Below are 21,853 nucleotides of genomic sequence, written 5' to 3'. Positions count from 1 at the left end.
AGGCCTGAACCCAGGAGGGTACTCGGAGGGCGCCCCACCCCCAGGCCCCAGCTAAGCACCAGCTCCAGGGTTCTGGGCAAGTCCCAGCTATAGCCAGAAACAAAAACCCTCTGTTAGCAGAAGAGAAGGCAGAGGGCTGGGCCCCGGCGGCAGAGCTGTGGATGAAGCAAGCCTTCAGCCCTCAGGAGGGCAAGGGTCAAGTCAGGACAGAGGCATGGCCGGCCCGGAAAGCCTCCAAAAAGCTTTAATACCGACGCGCGGGTACGCTCCAGCCAAGAAAGGACCTCTCTACACCCAGAGCCTCGCCGAGCGTCAGGCAGTGGAGGGGGTCCCCAGAGGACCTCCCTGGCCACCCGACCAGCCAGCCCAGGGCCTATCCACAGGCGCGCCCTTACCACAGCTCCGGAGGGTCCAGGGTGTGACCAAGCCTGCCCCTCTGGCCGAGTGTGTCTCTTCCAGCCGCCGGGAGCCGCTGCAGGGGTCCGGCGTGGCCGGCACCCCGAGTGAGCTGCAGACACACAAACACCTGTGTGAGCAGCGAACACCCTCGAGACAGGAGACAGCCGGGGGGCCGGGGGAGGGCCAGGAGGCTGGGCTTCTGCAGGCCTGGCACCCAGGGAGACCCAAGGCCCAAAGAGGGGCTGGGCCTGGGACCGGAGGATGCCCTGGCTCAGCTGGGCCTGATCTGTGAGCAGTGACTTGGGGCTCAGTCCTTGTTCCTGCAGGGGGACCAGCTCCCGGCAGGAGCGCCTGGCGTCCACGGCCACTGTCCAGGGCTGGGGCCCACGTCAGAATGTCCTTTGCCTGAAAGCCCTCGCCTGTCCTCGGTCTGCTCGCTCAAAGCGCCTGCTCTGGGGTGACGGGCACAGTCCTCCATCTGCTTCATGACGGGCACATCCTTCATCTCCGCCCCCTCGGCCATCGGCTGGGGGCACTGTCCACCAGGCCCACGGGGGAGCGGGGCCCACGGCCAAGCTCTAACTCCATCACCGTCTTCTTGTGCCCTGCACTGCCACCCTGATCGGAGAGGGACCTCAGCTGGCCAGGTAACCAGGAAGGCTGGAGTCGAACTGCTCTTGTTGGAGTCAGAAACCTGCCCTCCATCGGGGCAAGCTGCCTGACACGTCTGCCCACGGGGAGAGGCGTGGCCTTGGGCCCCTCCTGAGAGGGCAGCAGCCCAGGTGGGTCAGGAGAGCTGCTGAGCACAGGTGGGCGGCAGCTTCTCCGAGTTAGGGGCCTACGGCCCAGACGCGTGTGCTGGGCTCGGACGAGCGGTGGTGACACCCCGCCTCCTTTCACGTCTCATCGGTGTATGTGCCCCTCCCTCCTGCAACCCAGCACCCCCACCCAGGACCCCCTCGAGTGACTGAAGACACGGCCACACCTGCGGGCCATGGAGACGCGGCCTCCAGCCCTGCCGGACCCACAGTCACAGGTGTTTGCTGAGCATCTGCCATGCTTAGCCCCTGACCCTGCAGGGGAAATGGCGTAAGAAGACTGTTCCACAAAGGGCAGCAGCCTGGGACTGAGACAAGAGATGCTGCGAAGGTGAGGGGCTGGCCCAGGGGCTGATCCCGGGATGGCCCCAGGGGTGCTGGGGCAGGAGTCCTGACCACGGGCTCTGACGGTCAGAGGAAGAGGGTTCCTAGAGGCAGTGGCGACCGGGGCTGCTCCAGGAATGCGTTGGCATGGAGGCATGGGGGGCAAGGTCGCTGCAGGGTCTTTTCTAGACTTTCTCGCTCCCTTCTTCCCAACCCAGGACCTGAGGGGCGCAGTAACCCCCACCTGGGATCAGCAAAGGGCAGGAAGGAGCCGCGTCCTCCAGGGCCATCAGTCCCCAAGCCAGTCGCCCTCCATTATCTAGACCACGTGTTGCAGAATTTCCCACAGAGACAGACCATCCGTGTTCAGGCTCTGTGGGCCCCCGGGTCTCTGTCTCCACGGAAACCACTCAGCTCTGCCTTTGTGGCAGGAAAGCAGCCACGCTTGCTTTGTAAGCATGATGAGTGTGGCTGTGTGCCAATAAAACTTTATTTACAAAGACTGTTGGTGGGTCCTGGGGGCGGTGGCTTGCTGACCACAGGTCTCGATTTGTTTCTAGGGCAGTGGTTCTCACCAGAATCGCCTGATCACGGGGCCCACCCCCAGCATATCAGACTCAGGAGGGCCGGGACAGGAGGGAAGACACTGCATTTTCTAACGAGTTCCCGAGGAACAATTTGAGAACCACTGGCCAGGGAGGGGGCGTAGTGGAAAAACCATGGGCTCTGGAGTCTGAACCTTGGTTTGTCCTCCCCCTAAGCAGGTCACTTCTCCTCCACCAGCCTCAGCTTCCCCATCTGCAAAATAGGGATGAGCATACAGCCCTCAGGGTGCTGGAAGCACTGCCCGAGGTTCAGGGAGGCCTGCGGGGCCACGGCGGGCACACAGCGAGGCCACACACTCTCCCGTCCTTCCTTCTAGACAGGCTGGGGGTGGACTGGGCATCAGGGGCCCCAGCTCCGTCGGGGGTGGGGGGGCTGAGCGGGGAAGCCCTAATGTCGCCACCACCCAATGCTGGTAGCAAGCTCCGTCCCCACCCAGCTACTGAGCACCGCGGTCCCAGCAAGGAAAGCACCCGGTGGAGGAGAACCACCCCAACTCAGGAGCTGGCCTGAGAGGCAGGATGGGCCAGGCCCTGGGGAGCAGAGCTGTGCCCTGCAGCCTAGGACTCACAGGGCACTGAGGGAGGTGCCCAGAGGCATGGCCGCAAAGCAACCCCCGGGAGCGGTGAGTGGCTAGTTTAGAAGGCAGGGCGGGGCCAGGGGCCTTCGTGGAGGCCCCGGTCCTGGGCTCCAAGGGTGCTGGGCCGTCCAGGGCATGGCTCTGAACGACTTCCACCTCTGCCGTCTCTCTGTGCCCAGGCAGGCTGCGGGAGGGGCGGGGAGGGTCACTCCATGTGCCTGGTGGGAAGGCTCTATGGCTTGGGGTGGGGGGGCCACGTGCCCAGGCTCCCCGGCTCTGAGACCTTGGATGAGCCCACAGGACCTTGCTGGCCATCCAGCAGCGGGGACGTACAGATGTCCACCTTGGAGCCTCCCATCCCCCCTCCCCTTCTCAAGGTCTAGACCGGGAGCAGGAGGGAAGGGCAAGGGCTGAAGGCGGCCAAGTCTGGCCCAATGCTGACCCCTACTGGTGGCAACAATTCCATTCCAGCTTCCCAGGTGGCGCTAGTGGTAATTAAAGAACTCGCCTGTTAGGAGACCTGGATTCAATCCCTGGGTCAGGAAGACCCCCCTGGAGGAGGACATGGCAACCCACTCCAGTATTCTTGCCTGGAGAATCCCATGGACAGAGGAGCCTGGTGGGCTACAGCCCATGGGGTCGCAAAGAGTCGGACACGACTGAGCGCCCACACAGAGTCAGAACCTGACTGAGGCTGGGCCGGGGAGGGGATAGGAGGGAAGGGGAAGGGAGGGGAGGGGAGAGGAAGGGAGGGCTGGGGAGGGGAGGGGAGGGGAGGGAAGGGGAAGGGAGGGGAGGGGAGAGCAGGGGAGGGCTGGGGAGGGGAGGGGAGGGGAGGGAAGGGGAGGGGGGAGAGGCAGCGCTGGGGGAATGGGGTGCTACAGGCAACCCCCACCTCCTAGGGAGGACTCAGGCTGGGGGTGGGGTGTGCTTTCAGCACAGGCCTGGGATCTGCGCTGACCACCCCCCGACCCGTGCAAGGGCCTCCCCCGCCCCACTTGGGTTCCTGGCTCTCTGACCACGGCCACAGTCTCCACCCTCCACTGTCCTCTCTGTTCACGAGCACTGCACCCCCCAGGCGGCCCCCCAAGGCCCCAACCCCGGCAACCGAGCCCAGGACACACCTGGCGAAGTGCGTGGTAAGGATCCCCTCCCAGTGTCTCTGGCCGGCCCCCTGGGAACACCCCCCGCCACTGGCCTGACCCCCTCTGGAACCCCCTCTCCCCCTTGGCTCTGAGCTCTGGAGCCTGAAGTCACAGAGCACCTGTGGCCACGCGAGGTGAGGGGGCATCCTGCGAGGGGCTGCCTGGCAGGGCGGGGGAGGGGATGGCTGCCCCAGGACAGAGGTGGTGGGACCGGGGTGTCTGAAACCCTCCTGGGGCAGCGCTGGGAAGGCAGCCGATGGGGCTGGGGGCCAGGAGGGCACTGCTGGCCGGGGAGGAGGGCTGGACAGGGACTCACGCCTGCGGGAGCCGCCAGGCAGTGGGGCTGAAGTAGCGGTTCTTGGGGTGGGAGCGGGCAGTCCTTGCAGGAGGAGATGGGGCCACAGCTGCTCAGTGAAGTCCAGGGGCTGACAAGGGCCCCAGGGCTGAGGGCACTGGGCAGCGACATTGGCTGCTGGGGGGGAGATGAGCTGGGAGACAGAGAGGCCAGGGGTGGGCACAGCTGCACGGCCGGGGGACCTGGTGTGAGGCTGGGCCCAGCAGAGCGTCCCCGGGACGGTGACTGCTAAGGCGGCCTCGCGGGCCCAGGCGGGGCTGGCTGGGACGAGAGCAGGGCTGCTGAGGGCCCCTGGTGCCCCTGCCCCAGGCCGGTCATCCGTCCTTAACCACTGATGAAAAGGGACCTGTGTGAAGTGGCCCCAGAGAAGGTCAGGGCTGGAGACGGGCCTGTTCAGGGGCTTGTGGGCAGGCGGTCCTGAGGATCTGACACTGGCAAGAGACCTAGATGGAGGGCCCCAGTCTCCACACCCCGGACACGACCAGCCTGCCAGCCACCTGTGGACGCCTTGGCGACTGGGGCCCCAGGCGGCCCACTGTGCACAGCCCAGCCAGAGGCGTCCGAGGCCCGCCTCTCCCCAGGACAGGCCAGGAGCTGTGTCGCCCCGCTGGCCCGGCTGCGCCCGCCCGAGGCATGAGGTCGTTCAAGGGCAGCGCCCAGCCTTACCTCCCTGTGAAGGGGCTGAGGGCCTGGAAAGAAGCCACGTTTCTTGCCAGCCTCCCGTCCAGCTCGGAGCGTCCACTGTCCGTGAAACCTTTCAAGAGAGGAGCACCAGGACTTCACTTCCTACAGGCCGGCAGGGTGGGGAGGGGCTGCCGCTTTGCAGGGAGTGAGGTGGTCCCCCCGCGTCCCCCCGCATCCCCATGGCAGGAGGCACAGGGGTCCTGCTCTCTCGCCCCTCTGCGGAGTTGGAGGTGGGGCGGGGAGGGGGCGGGACGTCAACCTAGGACCAGGGCCCACCCCTGCCCCAGCAGAGGCAAGGCGGTGACAACAGGCACAGAGGGACAATGGCCGGGGTCTAGCCATCATCCCCCCTCAAGGGGAAGAGACCCAGGGGCAAGGAGAAAGTGGGGCCCCTGGCTGTCAGCGGGGCCTGGGGTAGCCCTACCTATGGGCTCGCTGGCATGGCGGGCCCTGGGGCTCGCACTCTGCAGCCGCTCCCAGCCAGGGCTCCAGCGCACCGTCTCCGTGTCTGGGAAGCCAGGGGTGGAGAGAAGTGGCCTGGCCCGCAGCTCTGCCCAGTCCCAGGGCGCCCTTTGGCCCACGTTGGGCACCAGGGCTCTGGGGCAGGCCGGCATGCTGGAGCCGGAGGGCAGCGGCCCTGGGCCAGGCCCCACCAGCGCGTCCATTGCCTCGGAGCGGCGTAGCTTGTCCGTCAGGACGTCGATCCGCTGCTTCAGGATGTTGGCCATGGTCTCCAGGGCCTGCAGCCGGGCCTGCTTGTATCGGAAGTGCAGGGGGCCCGGCATGCCCAGGCGCTCCGACTCCTCAGGGTCCAGGTAGATGCAGAGCCCCGGGCTCCGGCAGTGCATACTCAGGTCCTGGAACTTCAGGGGCCCCAGGGAGGAGCTGGCTGGCATCAGCAGGGGCGCGCCTTCCCAGCCATCTTGGGAGCCTCCCACCTCCAGAGTCTTGGTGGGGTTCAAGGCTCTGTTCAAACACAGGCAGAAGCTGCAGGGAGAGAAGGGACAGGGATCAGCCTGAGGGGCGGCAATCGTTTCCATGCGCGTGGGAGACACAGGTGTACAGGGGTGCACGTGGAAGCAGCTTCCGGGCCAGGCCCAGTGTCTCTTCACTTCGTCCGTTTGTGACCGTGGTGATCACGACGGACCGCGCACACCTATTAGAAGGAAGGAGGCTGGTTGGCAGTGATTTCCTGGATATGACCCCAGAAGCGCTGGTAACAAAACAACAAACGGGCCACTCGGGCTACTTCAGACTTAAAAACATGTGTGTGTCAAAAGACCCCATCAGCAGAATGAAAACACAGCCTTCTCGACTGCCTGCTTTTGCATTCCAATCTCCTTTGATGAAAAGGACATCGTTTTATAGTGTTAGTTCTAGAAGGTCTTGTAGGTCTTCATAGAACTAGTCAACTTCAGCTTCTTTGACATCAGTGGTTGGGGCATAGACTTGGATTACTGTGACGTCGAATGGTTTGCCTTGGAAACGAACCAAGATCTTTCTGTTGTTCCTGAGGTTGCCTCCAAGTACTGCATTTCAGACCCTCTTGTTGACTATGAGGGCTACTCCAGTTCTCCTAGGAGACTCTTGCCCACAGTAGCAGACATAATGGTTATCTGAATTAAATTCTCCCATTCCTGTCCATTTTAGTTCACTGATGCCTAAGATTTTGATACTCACTCTTGCCATCTCCTGCTTGACCATGTCCAACTTACCTCGATTCATGGACCTAACATTCCAGATTCCTATGCAATATTGTTCTTTACAGCATCAGACTTTTTACTTCACCAACCAGACACATCCACAGCTGAGTGTTGTCTCTGCTTCGGCCCAGCCACTTCATTCTTTGTGGAGCTGTTAGTAATTGCCCTCTGCCTTTTCCCAGTAGCACACTGGATACCTTCTGACAGAGGGGAGATCATCTTCTGGTGTCCTATCTTTTGCATTTTCATACTGTCCATGGTGTTCTCGAGGCAAGGACACTGGAGTGGCTTGCCATTGCCTTCTCCAGTGGACCACATTTAGTCAGATCTCTTCAGTATGACCTGTCCATCCGGGTGCCTCTGCACGGCATGGCTCATAGCTTCACTGAGTTTTGCAAGCCTCTTCACTATGACAAGGCTGTGATCCATGAAGGGGATGTTATTCGTATTTTAAGTGAAATGTTTGTAAGTGAAAAAAAAGGACACAGTGAAGCAAGATGAAGGACCTAGAGCTGCCCCGCCCATGGAGATGGACGTCCCCCAGCGTCATGTCCAGCCAGAGGAGCTGCACAGCGAGGACCCCTGCAGCCTCTCCGATGGGGGGCTGCCCATGGCGCAGCAGGCGACACGGGCGTTCAGTGTGTGCATGCTCAGTTTGGGCCTGTGTCCTCGTCTGGGTGTGACCAGACACCAACCCTGAGAAGTTAAAAAGAGATGCAGACCCCGGGCTTCCCTGCGGCCCCCGAGTCTGGGGATGTGGCCCAGGGACGTGCACTTTTAAGATGAATGAAGCAAAACGGAGCCAGAGAGAGAAACTTCCAGGAGCCAGGGGTCAGGGGAGGTTGTCCAATCCACTGAGGTGAGCGGCTGCAGAGAGGGGTGGGTGCTGAGCTCCAAGGGGTCCAGCCCAAAGCCCCCTCCCAGAACCCTGGCTGCCAAAGGTGCACCCAGGATGCAGGTTCAGAGCAAGCGCAGGGCAGGCAGCTCCTGGTGGGGCGGGGCCTTGCGGGGACCCCTGTCCTCAGCCCCTCTGGGTCCGCTCCTCCCCGCCGGCCACAAGTGGATGACGCTGCCGGAACCCGGCTGTGAGCTCCTTGTCACATTGCCCTCCCCTCATCACCAGGCAGGTGGCCAGGAAGTTGCTGGCCCTGGCCGGAAGCTCCCAGGGCACTGCCCACAGCTCTTCGCCGTGGGGACGAGCACTGGGAAGGGCAGCCTCCGGGGAGCCTGGACGCTCAGTCGCCCAGAAAGGCGGTGGGAGGCCTCCCACCCTGCACTTCAAGATGCTGCCCGGGGAGGCGCCGCCTGTACAGCTGCCCCCGAGAAAGGAAGGGACACTGCAGTGAAAGCCGAGAGAACATGACCACAAGGCGGGAGCACGGGGAGGTGTGGGCGAGGACGGGGACAGACGGCTTTCCTGCCCTGCTGGTGGGGATGTAGAAAGCTGCAGCTGCAGCCAGCACAGCCCAGCAGTGCCCCCGTGAGTGAGACACAGAGGTACCACGGGACCGGACAGCTCTCCTCCTGGGTGCGCGCACAGGAGAGCTGAAAACAGGTGCTCAGGTGTTTCAGTCAGAGCGGCCGAAAGGGGGGAACGAGCTGCCTATGGGTGTGCAAAATGTGGGAGATGCCCCAGTGGAATATTACTCAGCCATGAAAAGGAAGGAAGTCCTGACGCAGGCTGGAACACTGGTGAACGTGGAAAACACGCTCAGAGGAGGGAGTCAGGCACAGAGGCCCTAAGAGGTGAGTCCAGCCAGCCAGAATGGCCAGCATCAAAAAAGCCACCAACAGTAAGCGCTGGAGAGGGTGTGGAGAGAAGGGAACCCTCCTCCACTGTTGGTGGGAATGTAAACTGGTACGACCACTACAGAGTACAGCAGGGAGGTGCCTCAAAACACTAAAAACAGAGCTACCATATGACCCTATGTCCTGGGCATAGGGTAGTCCTGGGCAATGCTAGTCCTGGGCATTTATCTGGAAAAAAAAAAAAAGTGATCCAAAAGGATACACGCAACCCAGTGTTCACTGCAGCACAATTTACAGCAGACAAGACATGGAAGCAACCTAGATGTCCATCAACAGAGGATTGGATAAGGACGATGTGGTGCGTATACACACGGGATGTTACGGCCATCAAACAACGAGATAATGCCACCTGCAGCCACGTGGAGGGACCTAGAGAGCGTCACACTGAGTGAGGCCAGTCAGACAGAGAAGGAGAAATATCGTATGACGCCCCTTACATGAGGAATCTAAAAAAAAGACACGAAGGAACTTACTTACAAAACAGAAAGAGACTCACAGACTCAGAGAATGAACTGACAGTTGCCCGGAGGAAAGATGAGGGGAGGGGATAGTTAGGGAGCTCGGGATGGACATACACATGCTGCTGTATTTTAAACGGATAAGCAACAAGGACCTCCTATATAGTACATGGGGAACAGGTGAATCCATAAGGACGGACAGCAGATTGGGGATGCCTCAGGGCTCAGGGGAGGAGTGAGGGGGGTGACTGTGAACGGGAACCGCATTTCCTTTCAGGTGATGAAATGTTTTGGGACTAGACGGAGGTGGTGGTTGGTTTCAAAATGTTGTGAATGTACTAAGGGCCCCTGAATAGTTCAGCTTACAAAGGTTAACTTTACGTGACAGCAATCTCACCTCAGTGGAAACCGACCCAGCCCTGATCACAGGCTCTGTGCAGCTCTGGACCGAGCGAGCCAACCCCTGCTCGGGACAGCTCCCCAGGAAGTCCAGCCCCGGCCGCTCACACCCACCTGCCTGGGGCCTCCTGGTCCCCCAGCACCATACCGGAAGTCACCTTGCTCCACTGCAGCACCGGCGCCCCCGGCCCGGCGGCAGCTTCCAGATCCTAAAGCAAAGAAGGATGTTGTCAGCCCCAGCCCAGCCGCAAGACCCCAGACCCTGTCTCAGCCTTGGAGCTGGCCCCGGCCTCCGCGGGAATCACAGGCTGGTCCCTTCTTGGGGGAGGGTGGGCAGAAACGGAGGCAATGGGGTCCCCGCAAAGCCGCATGGAGGCCAGGGGAGCTGGGTGTCCGAGCTGCCACATACCCTGGACTGTGCCGCGTGTGGGACGAAGGTCACAATGCCGGGGGTCGTCTGGGAGACCACGGGGACGGCTCTGCCCAGCATGGCCTCCCTCTGCTTCCTGTGGGCGCCCTGGAGCCTCTGGTTTCTGAGCTCCAGCGAGTGCATGGCTGAGGCCTTCTCCTCGAGGGCCTGCCGCCGCCAGGCTGCAGTCTTCTGGCGCATGAACTCACGCAGGGACTCAGAGCCATGGAGGGGGCCCAGGGCCCCCCGGGGCTGGGGGCAAGGCCGAGGTGGCCGCACCTCATTCTCCTTCTCAGGCACGTTCCGAAGCGCACCCTGGCTGGGCCTTGGCCAGGCGAGCTTGGCCCCCGAGGGGGTCCGCAGGGAACCCCTGCCCTGATACAGGGGGCTGGGCCCCTGTGTGAAGGAAGCGCTCCAGGGTCGCCAGGTGGGTTGGCTCGGTCTTTCCAGAGGGCTCCATGGCCTTGGGGTGGGGGCTGCCGGGTCTTCACAAGCAGTCCAGGCCCTCTGTGGACCCCGGGCCTGTCCAGCCGAGGCGCTCCAGGACCGCTGCAGGAAGGGGACCCACCTTTCGGGGGGGCTCCCAGGCCTCTGCAAGGAGAGGTTTCGTCCTTGGAACGCCCAGGTCTTTGGGGGGCAGGAGGCCTGCCTGGCCGAGGCGCTCCAGGGCCGCTGGGGGAAGGAGTTCAGCCCTTCGGTGGGGCTCATGCGTCTCTGGAAGGAGGTGTCCCGTCCTGGGGCCGCCCAGGTCCTATGTGGATAGGACTCCCACCCGGCCACAGGGCTCCAGCGCTGTGCGGCAGGGAGGCTCCCAGCCCTCTCGGAGGCGGGCAGCCCGTCCGTCGGGGCCCCAGGGCTCTTCCAGAAGGAGCCCTGGAAGCCTGGGGGTTTCCAGGGGCCTGGCCGCCTCCTCCCTGCCAGGTCATGCAGCTCCAGCCCTCGGCTCGTGTGACGGGCCCGGGCCAGCTCCAGCCCGGCCTGGATTTGCTGGCGGAGGTCTCGAAGGACGGCCATAGCAGCCTGGACGTTCACAGGTGGATCGCGGGAAGCCAGGGTGGGCACGTTGGCTGAGGGCATCTGCGGGTCACTGTGGACAGAGGCTGGACTTGGCGTCTGGGGGTGGACAGGGGAGCTCTCGGTGGCGCCAACCTTCTTGCTGTGATCTGCAAAGACAGGCAGTCGCGGGGCTGCCAGGAGGAGCAGAGCCCCCGCCAGAGACCACCCCCACAGAGGAGCAGAGCCCCCCAGAGACCACCCCCCCGGAGGAGCAGAGCCCCCCCGAGACCCACCCCCGGAGGAGCAGAGCCCCCCAGAGACCACCCCCCCGGAGGAGCAGAGCCCCCCAGAGACCACCCCCCGCCCCCGGCTCTGTCCTCAACATCCACTCGCAGAAGCCCTCTGGGGGCAGATGCCACGTCTGGGTGACTCATGGCTGTGCCCAGGAGTCTGGCAGAGAGCCACCCTCTCTGAACATGTCGAAAACTGAGTGTGTGTGTGTGTGAGTGTGAGTGTGTGAGTGTGAGTGTGTGTGAGTGTGAGCGTGTGTTTGAGTGTGTGTGTGTGAGTGTGTGTGTGAGTATGTGAGTGTGTGAGTGTGTGGGTGTGGGTGTGTGAGTGTGTGTGTGAGTGTGAGTGTGTGAGTGTGGGTGTGCGAGTGTGAGAGTGAGCGTGAGTGTGTGTGAGTGTGAGTGTATGTGAGTGTGAGTGTGTGAGTGTGTGTGTGTGGCGGGGGGGGAGGCAGACGTCTCCTGGGAGCCACTCTGGCTACAGGCCTGCATCTCTAGGTCAGGACAGGCTGGTGGTCGTGCTCTGCCTTCCAGGAGCAGAAATTTGCTTCTCAGGGACAGAAACCCTCTTTTTGGTTTTTTTAAACGCCGTGACTTCCCGAAGCCCCTGTCTGCTGGTGGGTTTGGCGGGCATCTGACAGGTCTCTGGAGGAATGGGTGCCGCGCCCACACCCCAATGCCATTGCCACCTGGGCGTCTCTCCCCCGGCGCCCACCCCGCCCCTGCAAGATGCCACACGGAGCGGAGCAGAGTCCAGGCGGAGACACAAGGTACCTAATTCTGCGATGGGGGCCTGGTCTCTCAAGGGGACCTTGCTCTGGAACCTGGGAAGGGCAGGCGGGGGCCCCAGCAGCACCCTCACCAGAGCTTGTCCTTTCCTCCAGGCACGAACACCAACCAACTCAGAATCTTAAAGAGAAAACACATATACAGCCAGGTGCCCAGGGCCCTCCGCGTGCCAGCCCAAGGGGAGGGCTGGCAGCTCCTCGCAGAGCCAGGAGACCAGGTCACACACTCCCGGAGGGGACAGGGTGAAAACCCTTGGGTCCAGGCCACTCTGGTGCTGGGCCATACCCCAGCCATTAGCCAGCATCCTGGGCAAAGTTGAGTCTCAGGATGACCTGGACATGTGACCTGATTTCTCTGGCCCTCAGGGGAAATAAAACGTACTCCCTATGGGTTTCTCTGTGAAAACACTGAACGCAGGCCCTCGAGCACCACATGCGCTCTGTAAAGGCTGGTCAGTAGCAAAGACAATTGCTTGCACACCCAGAGCTCAAAGGGGGGGCGGCGGCACTGTCGATAATCACTTGCCCTGAACCAGAGGAAACTAATTTGTTTTTAAACTGGTGAGAGCGGGGATCAGGGTAGGAATCAAAGAAGCTGTTGCCGAGAAAAGGGGAAATAGAAGGCTGAATTTCTCTTTTCTTTCCTGAGAACAAAGAAGATAAAAAGAGCAGTGAGCAGGCACGATCACTCCTCGTTCTTACCTGGTCCTAGTCGGTAGTCTGTGACTGAGGTCGCTTCTCCGCCCTCTAACTCTGCAGGAGCTCATTCTGAACCTACTATCCTTTAGTGTCAGTCACTCAGTCATGTCCGACTCTGTGACCCAACGGACTGTAGCCCACCAGGCTCCTCTGTCCACGGGATTCCCCAGGCAAAAATACTGGAGGGAGTTGCCATTCCCTTCTCCAGGGGATCTTCCTGACCCAGGGATCGAACCCAGGTCCCTTGCACAGAAGGCAGATTCTCTCCTGTCTGAGCCACCAGGGAAGCCGTGCTATCCTTAAACTCGATGCTGATCACCTCCTGTTCCTGGTGCTCCCCTTTACAGCACTCTTTTGCAGGCCGCCTCTTGGAGGTCTCTTTTTGCCTTACAGGAAGGAGGTCACAGTACTACACGTGAAAGACGAAGGACCCAGCTACTGGGCTACCTGACACCGGCCTGTGACTGTTTCTGAAACAATGCAAGAGGAACAAGAAGGAGAGCACAGGATCCTCCGTCTCTGCTCTGTAGCACCGACCCCTGATGGTGAGCCCTCCTCTGTGCAATCTCCAGGTTCCTCCTGGAAGTGGGGCACAGTTCTCGAGGCACAGACCTGCTGTGTTCTCTGCCTCCTCCCACTGAGGATTAAAGCCACCCTTTCCTCCAAACAAACTGGCTCTGTCTGTTTTTATTTGGCTTTGTTGGGCAGAGAAAGCTCAAGATTTTGGTGGCAGCAAAGCCACCCAGGGCGGCAGGATGAGGGGTCCAGACAGTGTGTGGAGACAAACAGCCACCACAGCCCAGACATAAACACTTTCTTTAATAAATGCCATCACGTCACAAACATCATTTATCACGGATTTACTTCGTAATCCCAAGTCACCCTCACCAATTGCCATTAGCAGCCCCACCATCATAACAAACCCAACCACAAGGGCCCTGGCAGAGGCAGAGGCAGGAAGCAGTGGCCGACCTTGGGCACTTACGCACACGCTTACACACACACACACACACACACACACACACACACACGGCAGGGAGCCTGCCCAGGCAGCACCCCAGGAAAACGAAACTACCCAGACCAAGATTTGTCCTGGGGGCATTTCTGCCCGAAGACGCGGCCTCACAGCAGAGATCACCCGCCTAGCACATCCTGCTCCCTAGACTCGGCGCCCTCCCCAGGCCCAGACTGAGACTTGGGTCACTGGCCTGAGGACGGAGTTCCATGAAAGGGAAGGGCGACTCAGAGCCACGCCCCCAGAGGCCATGCCTTCCAGAGGCCAAGCCCCAGGAAGGAGCGAGGCCGTGACCACGCCCTCTGCAAAGCCACGCCCCTGGAAGAGTCCTCCAGACACGCCCCCTCCTCTGCGACCACGCCCTCTGCCCCAGGCTCCTGGGGTAGCCCAGGAGGAGAGCGCGGTGTCCGGGAGTCCCAGGAAAGTGAAAGTATTAGTCTCTCAGCCCTGTCTGACTCTCAGCGACCCCATGGACTGTAGCCCGCCAGGCTCGTCTGTCCATGGGATGCTCCAGGCCAGAATACTGGAGTGGGAAGTCATTCCCTTCTCCAAGGGATCTTCCCGACCAGGAATCGGGACCACCTGCATTAGCAGGTGGGTTCTTTACCAACATCACCACCTGGGAAGCCCCTGTCTAACCAGTGAAAAAGTGAAAGTCGCTCACTTGTGTCCGGCTCTTTGTGACCCCATGGACTGTCCATGGAATTCTCCAGGCCAGAATACTGGAGTGGGTAACCTATCTCTTTTCCAGGGGATCTTCCCGACCCAGGGATCAAACCCAGGTCTCCTGCATTGCAGGCAGATTCTTTACCAGCTGAGCCACAAGACATGGCGCCTCCGTTCTCCAGCTACAGGCCTTGAGCAAGTGACCACTTCCTTGTACCTCAATTTCCCCATCTGTACGCATCTCTCCACAAGGATGAAAAAGTGGAGCAGTCACCCCCACTGCAGGAGTTTCCCAGAAAGGTCAGGCTTCTGCTGACCAGGGCTGAGTCCGGAACTGCCCACCTGCCTGCCACGTTTGACCTATGAGGGGGACCTTGGGGGGTGGGCTCCCCAGCGAGGGTCCTGCATCCTGAATCCCAAAGCTTCGGCACTGCACAGAAAAGGCCACACTTGCTGGGTGGGGCCATGAGCAGGGACCACGCTGGGTGAGGAGGGGCCCGCAGGCCCCTCTGAACACCCCCACCCGCAGGCCCCGACATCACTGGCTTCCCCATTAGCCGGCCAGAGGGGTCCAGGTCAATAAATGGGCCCTGGTGGGCACGTTTTTCCTTCCGCAGAGCAGTTTAATGGCAATTAATTTTTTTACGAGAGGATTTTTAATCTGTGGAAATGGATGAAGTCCCCAAGTGCCCTGTCAAAGTTCCAGGGCCAACCTAATCTATGATAAAAAATGCAAAGTGAGAAGCTATAATCTGAAATTAAATATCGGGCTTCATTTTCCCTCAGCCCGGATGGATGAATATTTTATAACTATTGTGATTTAATTTTTTGTTAACTACAGCAAATTTCTAATTCATCCAATTCCCAAGTCCTGTGGCTCTGACCTCTGAACCCAAACTCATCTCTTCTTAGCCCAGCTGTGACTTCGCCACTGACAGAGACTAATGGTCAGCTCCGTCAGGGTGACGCGGCGGCTACGGTGATGAATGCCGCCCGTGGCACGCCCTTTTGACCCAGTGTCAGGCAGAAGGCAGGTCATTTTTCAAAGGAGCCATTAAAATAAAACAAACCCCACGGTCTAGGAGCAGGGGAAACATGCGGGAAATTGTTATACTTTGTGCCTGTTCAGTGGCCTGTCTCCAGGCATCCCTCACTCTTCCCAGTGGAGGTTTGGCCAGCGTGCCCCCGCATTGCTCTGGGCCCACCTCCATTGAGGCACAAAGGAGGACAGTCACTCAGTCCGCTGGAACTGTGGGTTTGCCCAAGGGCAGAGGAGGCAGGCATCTGAAGATGTGGGCAGACCTCACTGTGGCACTCCCCTCCAGGACTGCGATATCATGCCCGGGGGAAACTGAGGCACAGAGATGCTGAAAAACAGCTCCAACACCAGTGTTGCTTACTTCAAGCAAGATCTGGGTCCCCACAGAGCAGACCTCAGCCCCCGAGGGCTCGCCCCACCTGGGGGAGGCTCTCAATTGGTGTCCCCAAATCTGTGGTGTGGTGGTCCCAGAGCCCAGGCCCTGAGGGTGGGCCTGCAGAAGGCCTCCAGGCGTGGGTCCAAGTGTGCACAGCTGGGCTCTCTCAGGTGGGGAGCGCAGGGCTGGAGCCAACCCTGTTTGGCCTGTGTGACCCCGGGCAGGCTGGTGAACCTCTCTGAGCCTCAGTTTCCTCATCTACAAAATGGGAGCGAGCCCGTCTGCCTCCGAGGACAGTTACATGAGCCGCTGTTGCCTGCGTGCTTGGCACACGCAGGCAGAGGGAGCCCAGCCCTGAGCGTGTCACCCCATTCCACCCAGGCTGTTCTGAAGGAAGGCCCAGAAGAAGGCTGCCCACTCTGCTCCGCAGCCCACATCCAGCTCATTCACCCCACAGTCTCCACGAACCGGCCAGGCTGGGCACCTGGGTCTTCGCTGGACACAACCTCATGACCCACCCTCGGGGAGACACCTGAGTTAGGAATTTCTCTGCGACCAAGCGGCCCAGCACCACCATGACTCCTGCACAGAACTCTCAAGCAGCTGACGCATCCTCCCCGAGGGGCTGTGGAAAGTGGGCACTGCCTGGCCTTTCCTCCCACCAGGCACGCCGGGGGAAGCCGGCCTCCTGGGCTCCCTGCCTGGTGTCTACATTCCAAGCCAGGTGACAGGGAGACTCATCCCTCAGTCACGCTTTCCGCCGTTGACGGCCACAAAACGGCCACGGCTTGTCCGGTGATGCCGAGTCACGAGAAAGCAAGCACGTCCATCAACCAGCACCTCGCCCGCCCCCCGCTTTGTGCCTGCCTTTCCAAGGCGCAGCCAGGCAGCACCTGCCATCTGGGTTCCAGAAACAAGCCACGTGCCTGCCTCCTGAGCCTGGACCTTAACGTCCTGTCCCCAAGCCCTGCCGGGCCCCACTCCCAAAGACACTACCTGTGTCTTTGGCAGCTCTCCTAGGGGCAGGCGGCCTGGGGGCCTTCTCTGTTTTGCAAGAACTACTTTTCATCCTTTTGGTTTTTTCCTGTGCAACTTCACCGAGAGGAGAAGAGGGAAGCGAGGGAGAGAAGGATGAGTAGCAACACCGCACGTGGGTCAGCCTGCTCTCCAGCCCCTGACTGTCCCTGCAGGCCACCCCCTGCCCCACCGGGGAAATCCCCTGCAGGGCTGGGCTCGCCTCGCCCTCCCTCGCAGCCCTGACTGTGCACCAATCCCCAGAACCCCTGAGCACAGCCCCCGGTGCGAGCTGGCCCACAGCACTTATGTTTGTTGAGTGAATAAATGACTGGATAGGCCCACTAGCAAAGCAGCGGCAAGCAGCTAGCCAGATGGGACATCAGCTCATCAGGGAGAGGCTGTTGTTGTTCAATCGCTCAGTCGTGTCTGCCTCTTTGCGACCCTGTGGACTGCAGCACTCCAGGCCTCTCTGTCCTCAACTATCCCCTGGAGTGTGCTCAAATTCATGGCCATTGAGTCAGTGATGCTGTCCAACCATCTCAGTCTCTGTTGCCTCCTTCTCCTCCTGCCCTCAGCATCAGGGTTTTTCCAGTGAGTCAGCTCTTTGTATCAGGTGGCCAAAATATTGGAGCTTCAGCTTCAGCATCAGTCCTTCCAGTGAATATTCAAGGTTGATTTCCTTTAGGATTGATTGGTTTGATCTCCTCACAGTCCAAGAGACTCTTGAGAGTCTTTTCCAGCAACATAATTCAAAAGCATCAATTCTTCGGCACTCAGCCTTCTTTAAGCGCCAACTCTCACATCTGTACACGACTATTGGAAAAACCATAGCTTTGACTATACGGACCTTTGTTGGAAAAGTGATGTCTCTGCTCTTTAATATGCTGTCAAGGAACAAGTGTCTTTTAATTTCATGACTGTAGTCACCATCTGCAGTGATTTTAGAGCCCAAGAAAATCAAGTCAGCCACTGTTTCCACTGTCTCCCCATCTATTTGCCATGAAGTGATGGGATCGGAAGCCATGATCTTAGTTTCCTGAATGTTCAGGGAAAGCAGTGTGCACCAGACCCAGAGGGGCCTTGGCACTGCGGGGCTGCCCCAACTGGGTGGGCGGGGACAGGAGAACAAGTCCCGCAGCCGGCACGGGGGCCCGCTGCCCAAAGGCCAGTGTTCAGCCTGGCCCCTCTCTGTTTGACCTCATTCATCTCTGTCCCCTGCTGGGTTGGGGGCGGCATCTGGGAAACCAAATGGCCACCCAGCTGGTGAGCCGTGAGAGCCGGGCCCGGCCCAGCGTGTCCCCAGGAGGCCCGGGGAGCATGCGAAGAAAGGAATCAGGCCTCAGGGACTCCCAGGTCTCTGCAGAGCAGCAGGGTCCTGGCCTTGGCTTGTCCCTCCGGCCTCAGCAGGAGCAGCCTCAAGCCCCAGGTTCACACGAAAGGACAAACCCCGTAGGATTTCACTCATATGAAGTCCCTAGGGGGGTCAAACCCCTGGAAACAAAGTGACTTTGTACATAAACATAGTGAAAATGGTAAACTCTGTGTGTGCCTGTAGCTGTGTCCGACTCTTGAGACTCCATGGACTGTGGCCCACCAGGCTTCTCTGTCCATGGGATTTCCCAGGCAAGAGTACTGCAGTGCGTTGCCATTTCCTACTCCAGGGGGATCTTCCCAATCTAGTGATCAAATCTGCATCTCTAAACTTTATGTGTATTTTGCCACAATTAAAAAAAAAAAAAAAAAGACCAGGCCCTGACCCATGCCCTGCTTCCGGAGGATTCTAAAACGAGGAAGGGCTGGTGACCGATGCCACTGGGCACTGAGCTCCTGGAGAGACCATGACCGGGTCATGATTGTAGCCGAGAGGCCCCAGCAGCCTCCGTGTGGGGGATGGGGACAGTGGCCTGCGGGACGAGCCAAGGCCATCGAGGTCCTCTGTCCCCAAGGGGAGAGACCGGGGAGTTCAAGTGAGCCACCGCCCTTCCGGGGAGCCGCCAGGGTCCATGATCAGGCCACAGCTGGGCCAGAGAGAGGCTCTGCCTCTTGGCTTCACACGGCCGGCGCCCCTCCCTCTACCTGGGGCTGCACTTGGCTCGCACCTCTGGCTGGGCAGACCAGAAGCGGGGGTGTGGCTGCCAGCCAGAGGATGTTGACTCAAGTGTCGACCAACCGTCATCCCACCCTACCCACCACAGCACCACCAGGATAGGTGATGGACCCCTGAGGGCCTGACTCTTGAAAACCCTGCCCAGAGACCCCCGAAGCCTCGGGCCTCCACGGCAGCCTGACCTCAGCTCCTGAGCCCTCTCCCTGCCCCTTCCTGGGGTCTCCAGAATCCTGCTGGACTATAGAGGTGGCCCCTCCACCCGGTGCCCACCCCACAAACTGAGCAAGCAGTCAGTGCCCAGACCTGCCGAGGTCTCCCTGCCAGAGCCTTCCAACTGTCCTACGGCGGCAATGACCAGGTTCCTTAGCCCTGGGAGCGGCTCCAGAGCCCCCCCCCCCAACTCAGAGTCACCCCTCCTGCCTGCTGAGTGGGCCAGAGTCTGCTGGGCTCTGGGTCCCTGGATCCTTCCTCCCCATCTGGAAGCCTGCCAGTCCAGTGTCAGCCCTCCAGCTTCTCCCAGGCTGGGCAAGGTCACCTGTGGGGCAGGTCGGCAATGCCTTCTGCCTGCAGAACGGGCCAGCAAGCCCAGGAGCTGATGGGAGCTGAACGGCCTCAAGCCCAGACTGTGGCCGGCCTGTGGTCATGCTGTGCAGAGCAGCTCAGCCAGCGGATGTCCTTGCCCGGGGCCCCTGTGCTTTGAGCCCCAGCCTGCCCTGCAGAGACCATCTGGATTCCTTCCCTGGTGACTGGAAAGCGGGCTCCAGAGAATGGCGGGCTGAGAGCAAATCCCTGCTTGGCCCCTTCACAGCTGGGGTCCTCTCTGACCCTCAGTATCCTCCTCGGTGAGTGGGGAGGTAACAGAGCCAATCCCACAGAGTGAGAGGGAGGCTGCCTGGAGACTGCTGGCTCCACAACCATGCTGCCCACACCTGGTCTGAGTGTCCAGGGGGGTTGGGGGTGCTGGGATGGCTGGCCATAGGGCCACTCACCTGAGACTTGGTGCTGGGAGATCCTGGAGGCCTCACGCCCCTGGCCAGGGGTTGCCTTCTCTTCAGCTCCACTTTCAGTTCCACTCAGGATGCCTGAAGTGAAAGTAAAAGTGAGTCACTCATTCACATCTGACTCTTTGAGACCCCGTGGACTGTAGAGTCCATGTCCAAGGCCTTGGCTTCCCTGGTGGCTTAGCTGGTAAAGAATCCGCCTGCAATGCGAAAGACGTGGGTTCAGTCCCTGGGTTGGAAAGATGCCCTGGAGGAGGGCATGGCAACCCACTCCAGTACTGTTGCCTGGAGAATTCCTATGGACAGAGGAGCCTGGAGGGCTGCAGCCTATGGGGTCACAAAGAGTCAGACACGACTGAGCGACTAAGCACGGCACAGACAGGATGCCTGAGGCTGGTGCAGCAGGAGAAGGGGCATCGTGCGGACCGGGAGCCCATGAGGAAATGTCCAACGAAAGGTCCTCCTTCGGCCGCCGCTCAAAAGCCCCTGCTCTGAGGGCGCAGTCTCCTCTCGGGGGCCTTCTGCAGGCCTTCCTCCCGTCCACGCCCCTCACACACCCTCCAGCCTCCCCATATCTGCCTTGCACCCCCCCTCCCCGTTGTTTCCACCAGGTGGTCTCCATGTCCTGGATGAGTCAATGGTTCCTCGTGCTTAAACCCAGCCCGCACGCAGCCCGGGGAGGGCTCTATCTCCACTCAGCTTCCCAGGCTCTGAGACCCTCCAGGGCTGTGGGGCGCACTGCCCCAGCCTCCCAGGGGGCCACCAGCCCAGGCGGGGCCTGGCCTGTGGCGGCCCAGTCTCATCAGTTTCTCCCCCTCCCTGCCTGTCCCTCTCTGGGGAGAGCTGCCCCACTGACCTGGGTAGGCCGGGGCTGGTAGGGGGTTTGAAGGCTTTCGGGCCTTCCTCCGGGGTGCTGGTGAGAAAGCTTTGTAGAGGTGTGAGGCACTGGAGGGTGTCGAGGTGCCCAGCGAGGCGCAGCTTGCCTGCCGCTGGGCTTGGGCCCGGATCTTGTCCCTCAGCTGCTCCAGCCGGGGGTTGCTCTCTCTCGGCTGCCGCGGTGGCCTTGGCACCTGGGGGGCCCTCTCGGTCCAAGTCCTATGGGGAGGGGTGCCCGACTCGTGGCCCCCCGAGGAGCCAGAGAGGCGGCCCGACGACACGGAGCTGTCCCCATCCTTGGCCTCCTCGTCGGTCAACCACATGGGGATGCTGCAGGCCTGCCTCTGGCGGTCAGGCTCCTCAGTGTAGTCGGACCAGGCCGCGGGGGGAGATCCCTGCAGGGCACCTGCCTGCCGGCGGGGCTCGGGCCACCTCACAGCCGTCCTGGCGTCATCTTCGGCCGCCAGTGGGCAGAGCCTGTCTTCCCTTGGGGGAGAGAGGCAGACAGAACCTGTCAGGCGCAGACACGTGGAGGTGCGGAGCCACCCGTCTCCATGTCCCCCGCCCCACACACTGTCTCCAGGACTCCGTTCTCCTGTCTCAGACTGAGAAAGGGATGAAAGGTGGAAGTGAACTCGCTCAGTCGTGTCCAACTCTCTGCGACCCCATGGACTGTAACGGAAAATCCGTCTGTGGGATTTTCCAGGCAAGAGTACTGGAGTGGGTTGCCATTCCCAACCCTGGGATCGAACCCAGGTTTCCCGCACTGTGGGCAGACACTTTACCATCTAAGCCACCAGGGGTTAGGTCCCTGGAGAAAGGGATGAGGGGCCAATAAAACGCAGCCCCCTCGGTGGGCGGCAGTGCAGCGATGTTCTGACTTGGATCCCAACCACACCCCTTTCAGGCGGGCACCACCGTCAGCCCAATTTACAGACTCAGGGAGACGGCACACAGAAGCACCCTGGCCCTTGACCCCGCTCCCCACACCACCTCAGCTGCCCTCCAAGAAGGCGTGGCCACCTCCCTGACGGCACCTCAACACCCGCGAGCTGACATGCGCACCTAAGTCGGCACAAACACGGCCCGGACTTGGCACTGGCCCTCCGGAACGCCCAACCCCCTGGGGCCCCGAGGGAGACGGGACGCTGCCTCTGGCTCTCTTTGAGGTGGGGCAGGATCATGTTCCCCCAGCAAGCGGGCAGCATCACCATGACCGAGGCCGACATGGCAGCAGGGCTGGGAGCGAAGATGGAGCCGGTGAGCCTCCGTCACCGCCTGCCCTGGGCCCAGATGG

General features: G+C 60.8%; 1 protein-coding gene across 5 annotated transcripts in view; it reads right to left on the bottom strand.

Annotated features, from left to right (window-relative positions):
- The window catches only part of CCDC187 (coiled-coil domain containing 187), a 52,167-nt gene that overhangs the window by 24,076 nt on the left and 6,238 nt on the right, over window positions 1–21,853 (bottom strand). For 4 of the 5 annotated variants that reach the window (XR_011255067.1, XM_069579917.1, XM_069579918.1 and 1 more), the window contains exons 2-9: window positions 20,537–21,042; window positions 19,669–19,761; window positions 11,747–11,881; window positions 9,687–10,849; window positions 9,392–9,486; window positions 5,333–5,895; window positions 4,891–4,978; window positions 396–508 (exon numbers count right to left, since the gene is read on the bottom strand). Coding sequence is in view for 4 of the 5 variants with exons in the window: in XM_069579917.1 (XP_069436018.1) it covers window positions 396–508; window positions 4,891–4,978; window positions 5,333–5,895; window positions 9,392–9,486; window positions 9,687–10,849; window positions 11,747–11,881; window positions 19,669–19,761; window positions 20,537–21,042 (2,756 nt within the window). In the remaining variant the exon portion in view is untranslated. The remainder of the gene's footprint in view (window positions 1–395; window positions 509–4,890; window positions 4,979–5,332; window positions 5,896–9,391; window positions 9,487–9,686; window positions 10,850–11,746; window positions 11,882–19,668; window positions 19,762–20,536; window positions 21,043–21,853) is intronic. The other variant, XM_069579920.1, reaches the window with a different exon arrangement.

Source organism: Ovis canadensis, chromosome 3 (assembly GCF_042477335.2).
Source record: "Ovis canadensis isolate MfBH-ARS-UI-01 breed Bighorn chromosome 3, ARS-UI_OviCan_v2, whole genome shotgun sequence".
NCBI lineage: Eukaryota > Metazoa > Chordata > Mammalia > Artiodactyla > Bovidae > Ovis > Ovis canadensis.
This window is presented reverse-complemented; position numbering and strand designations above follow the sequence as displayed.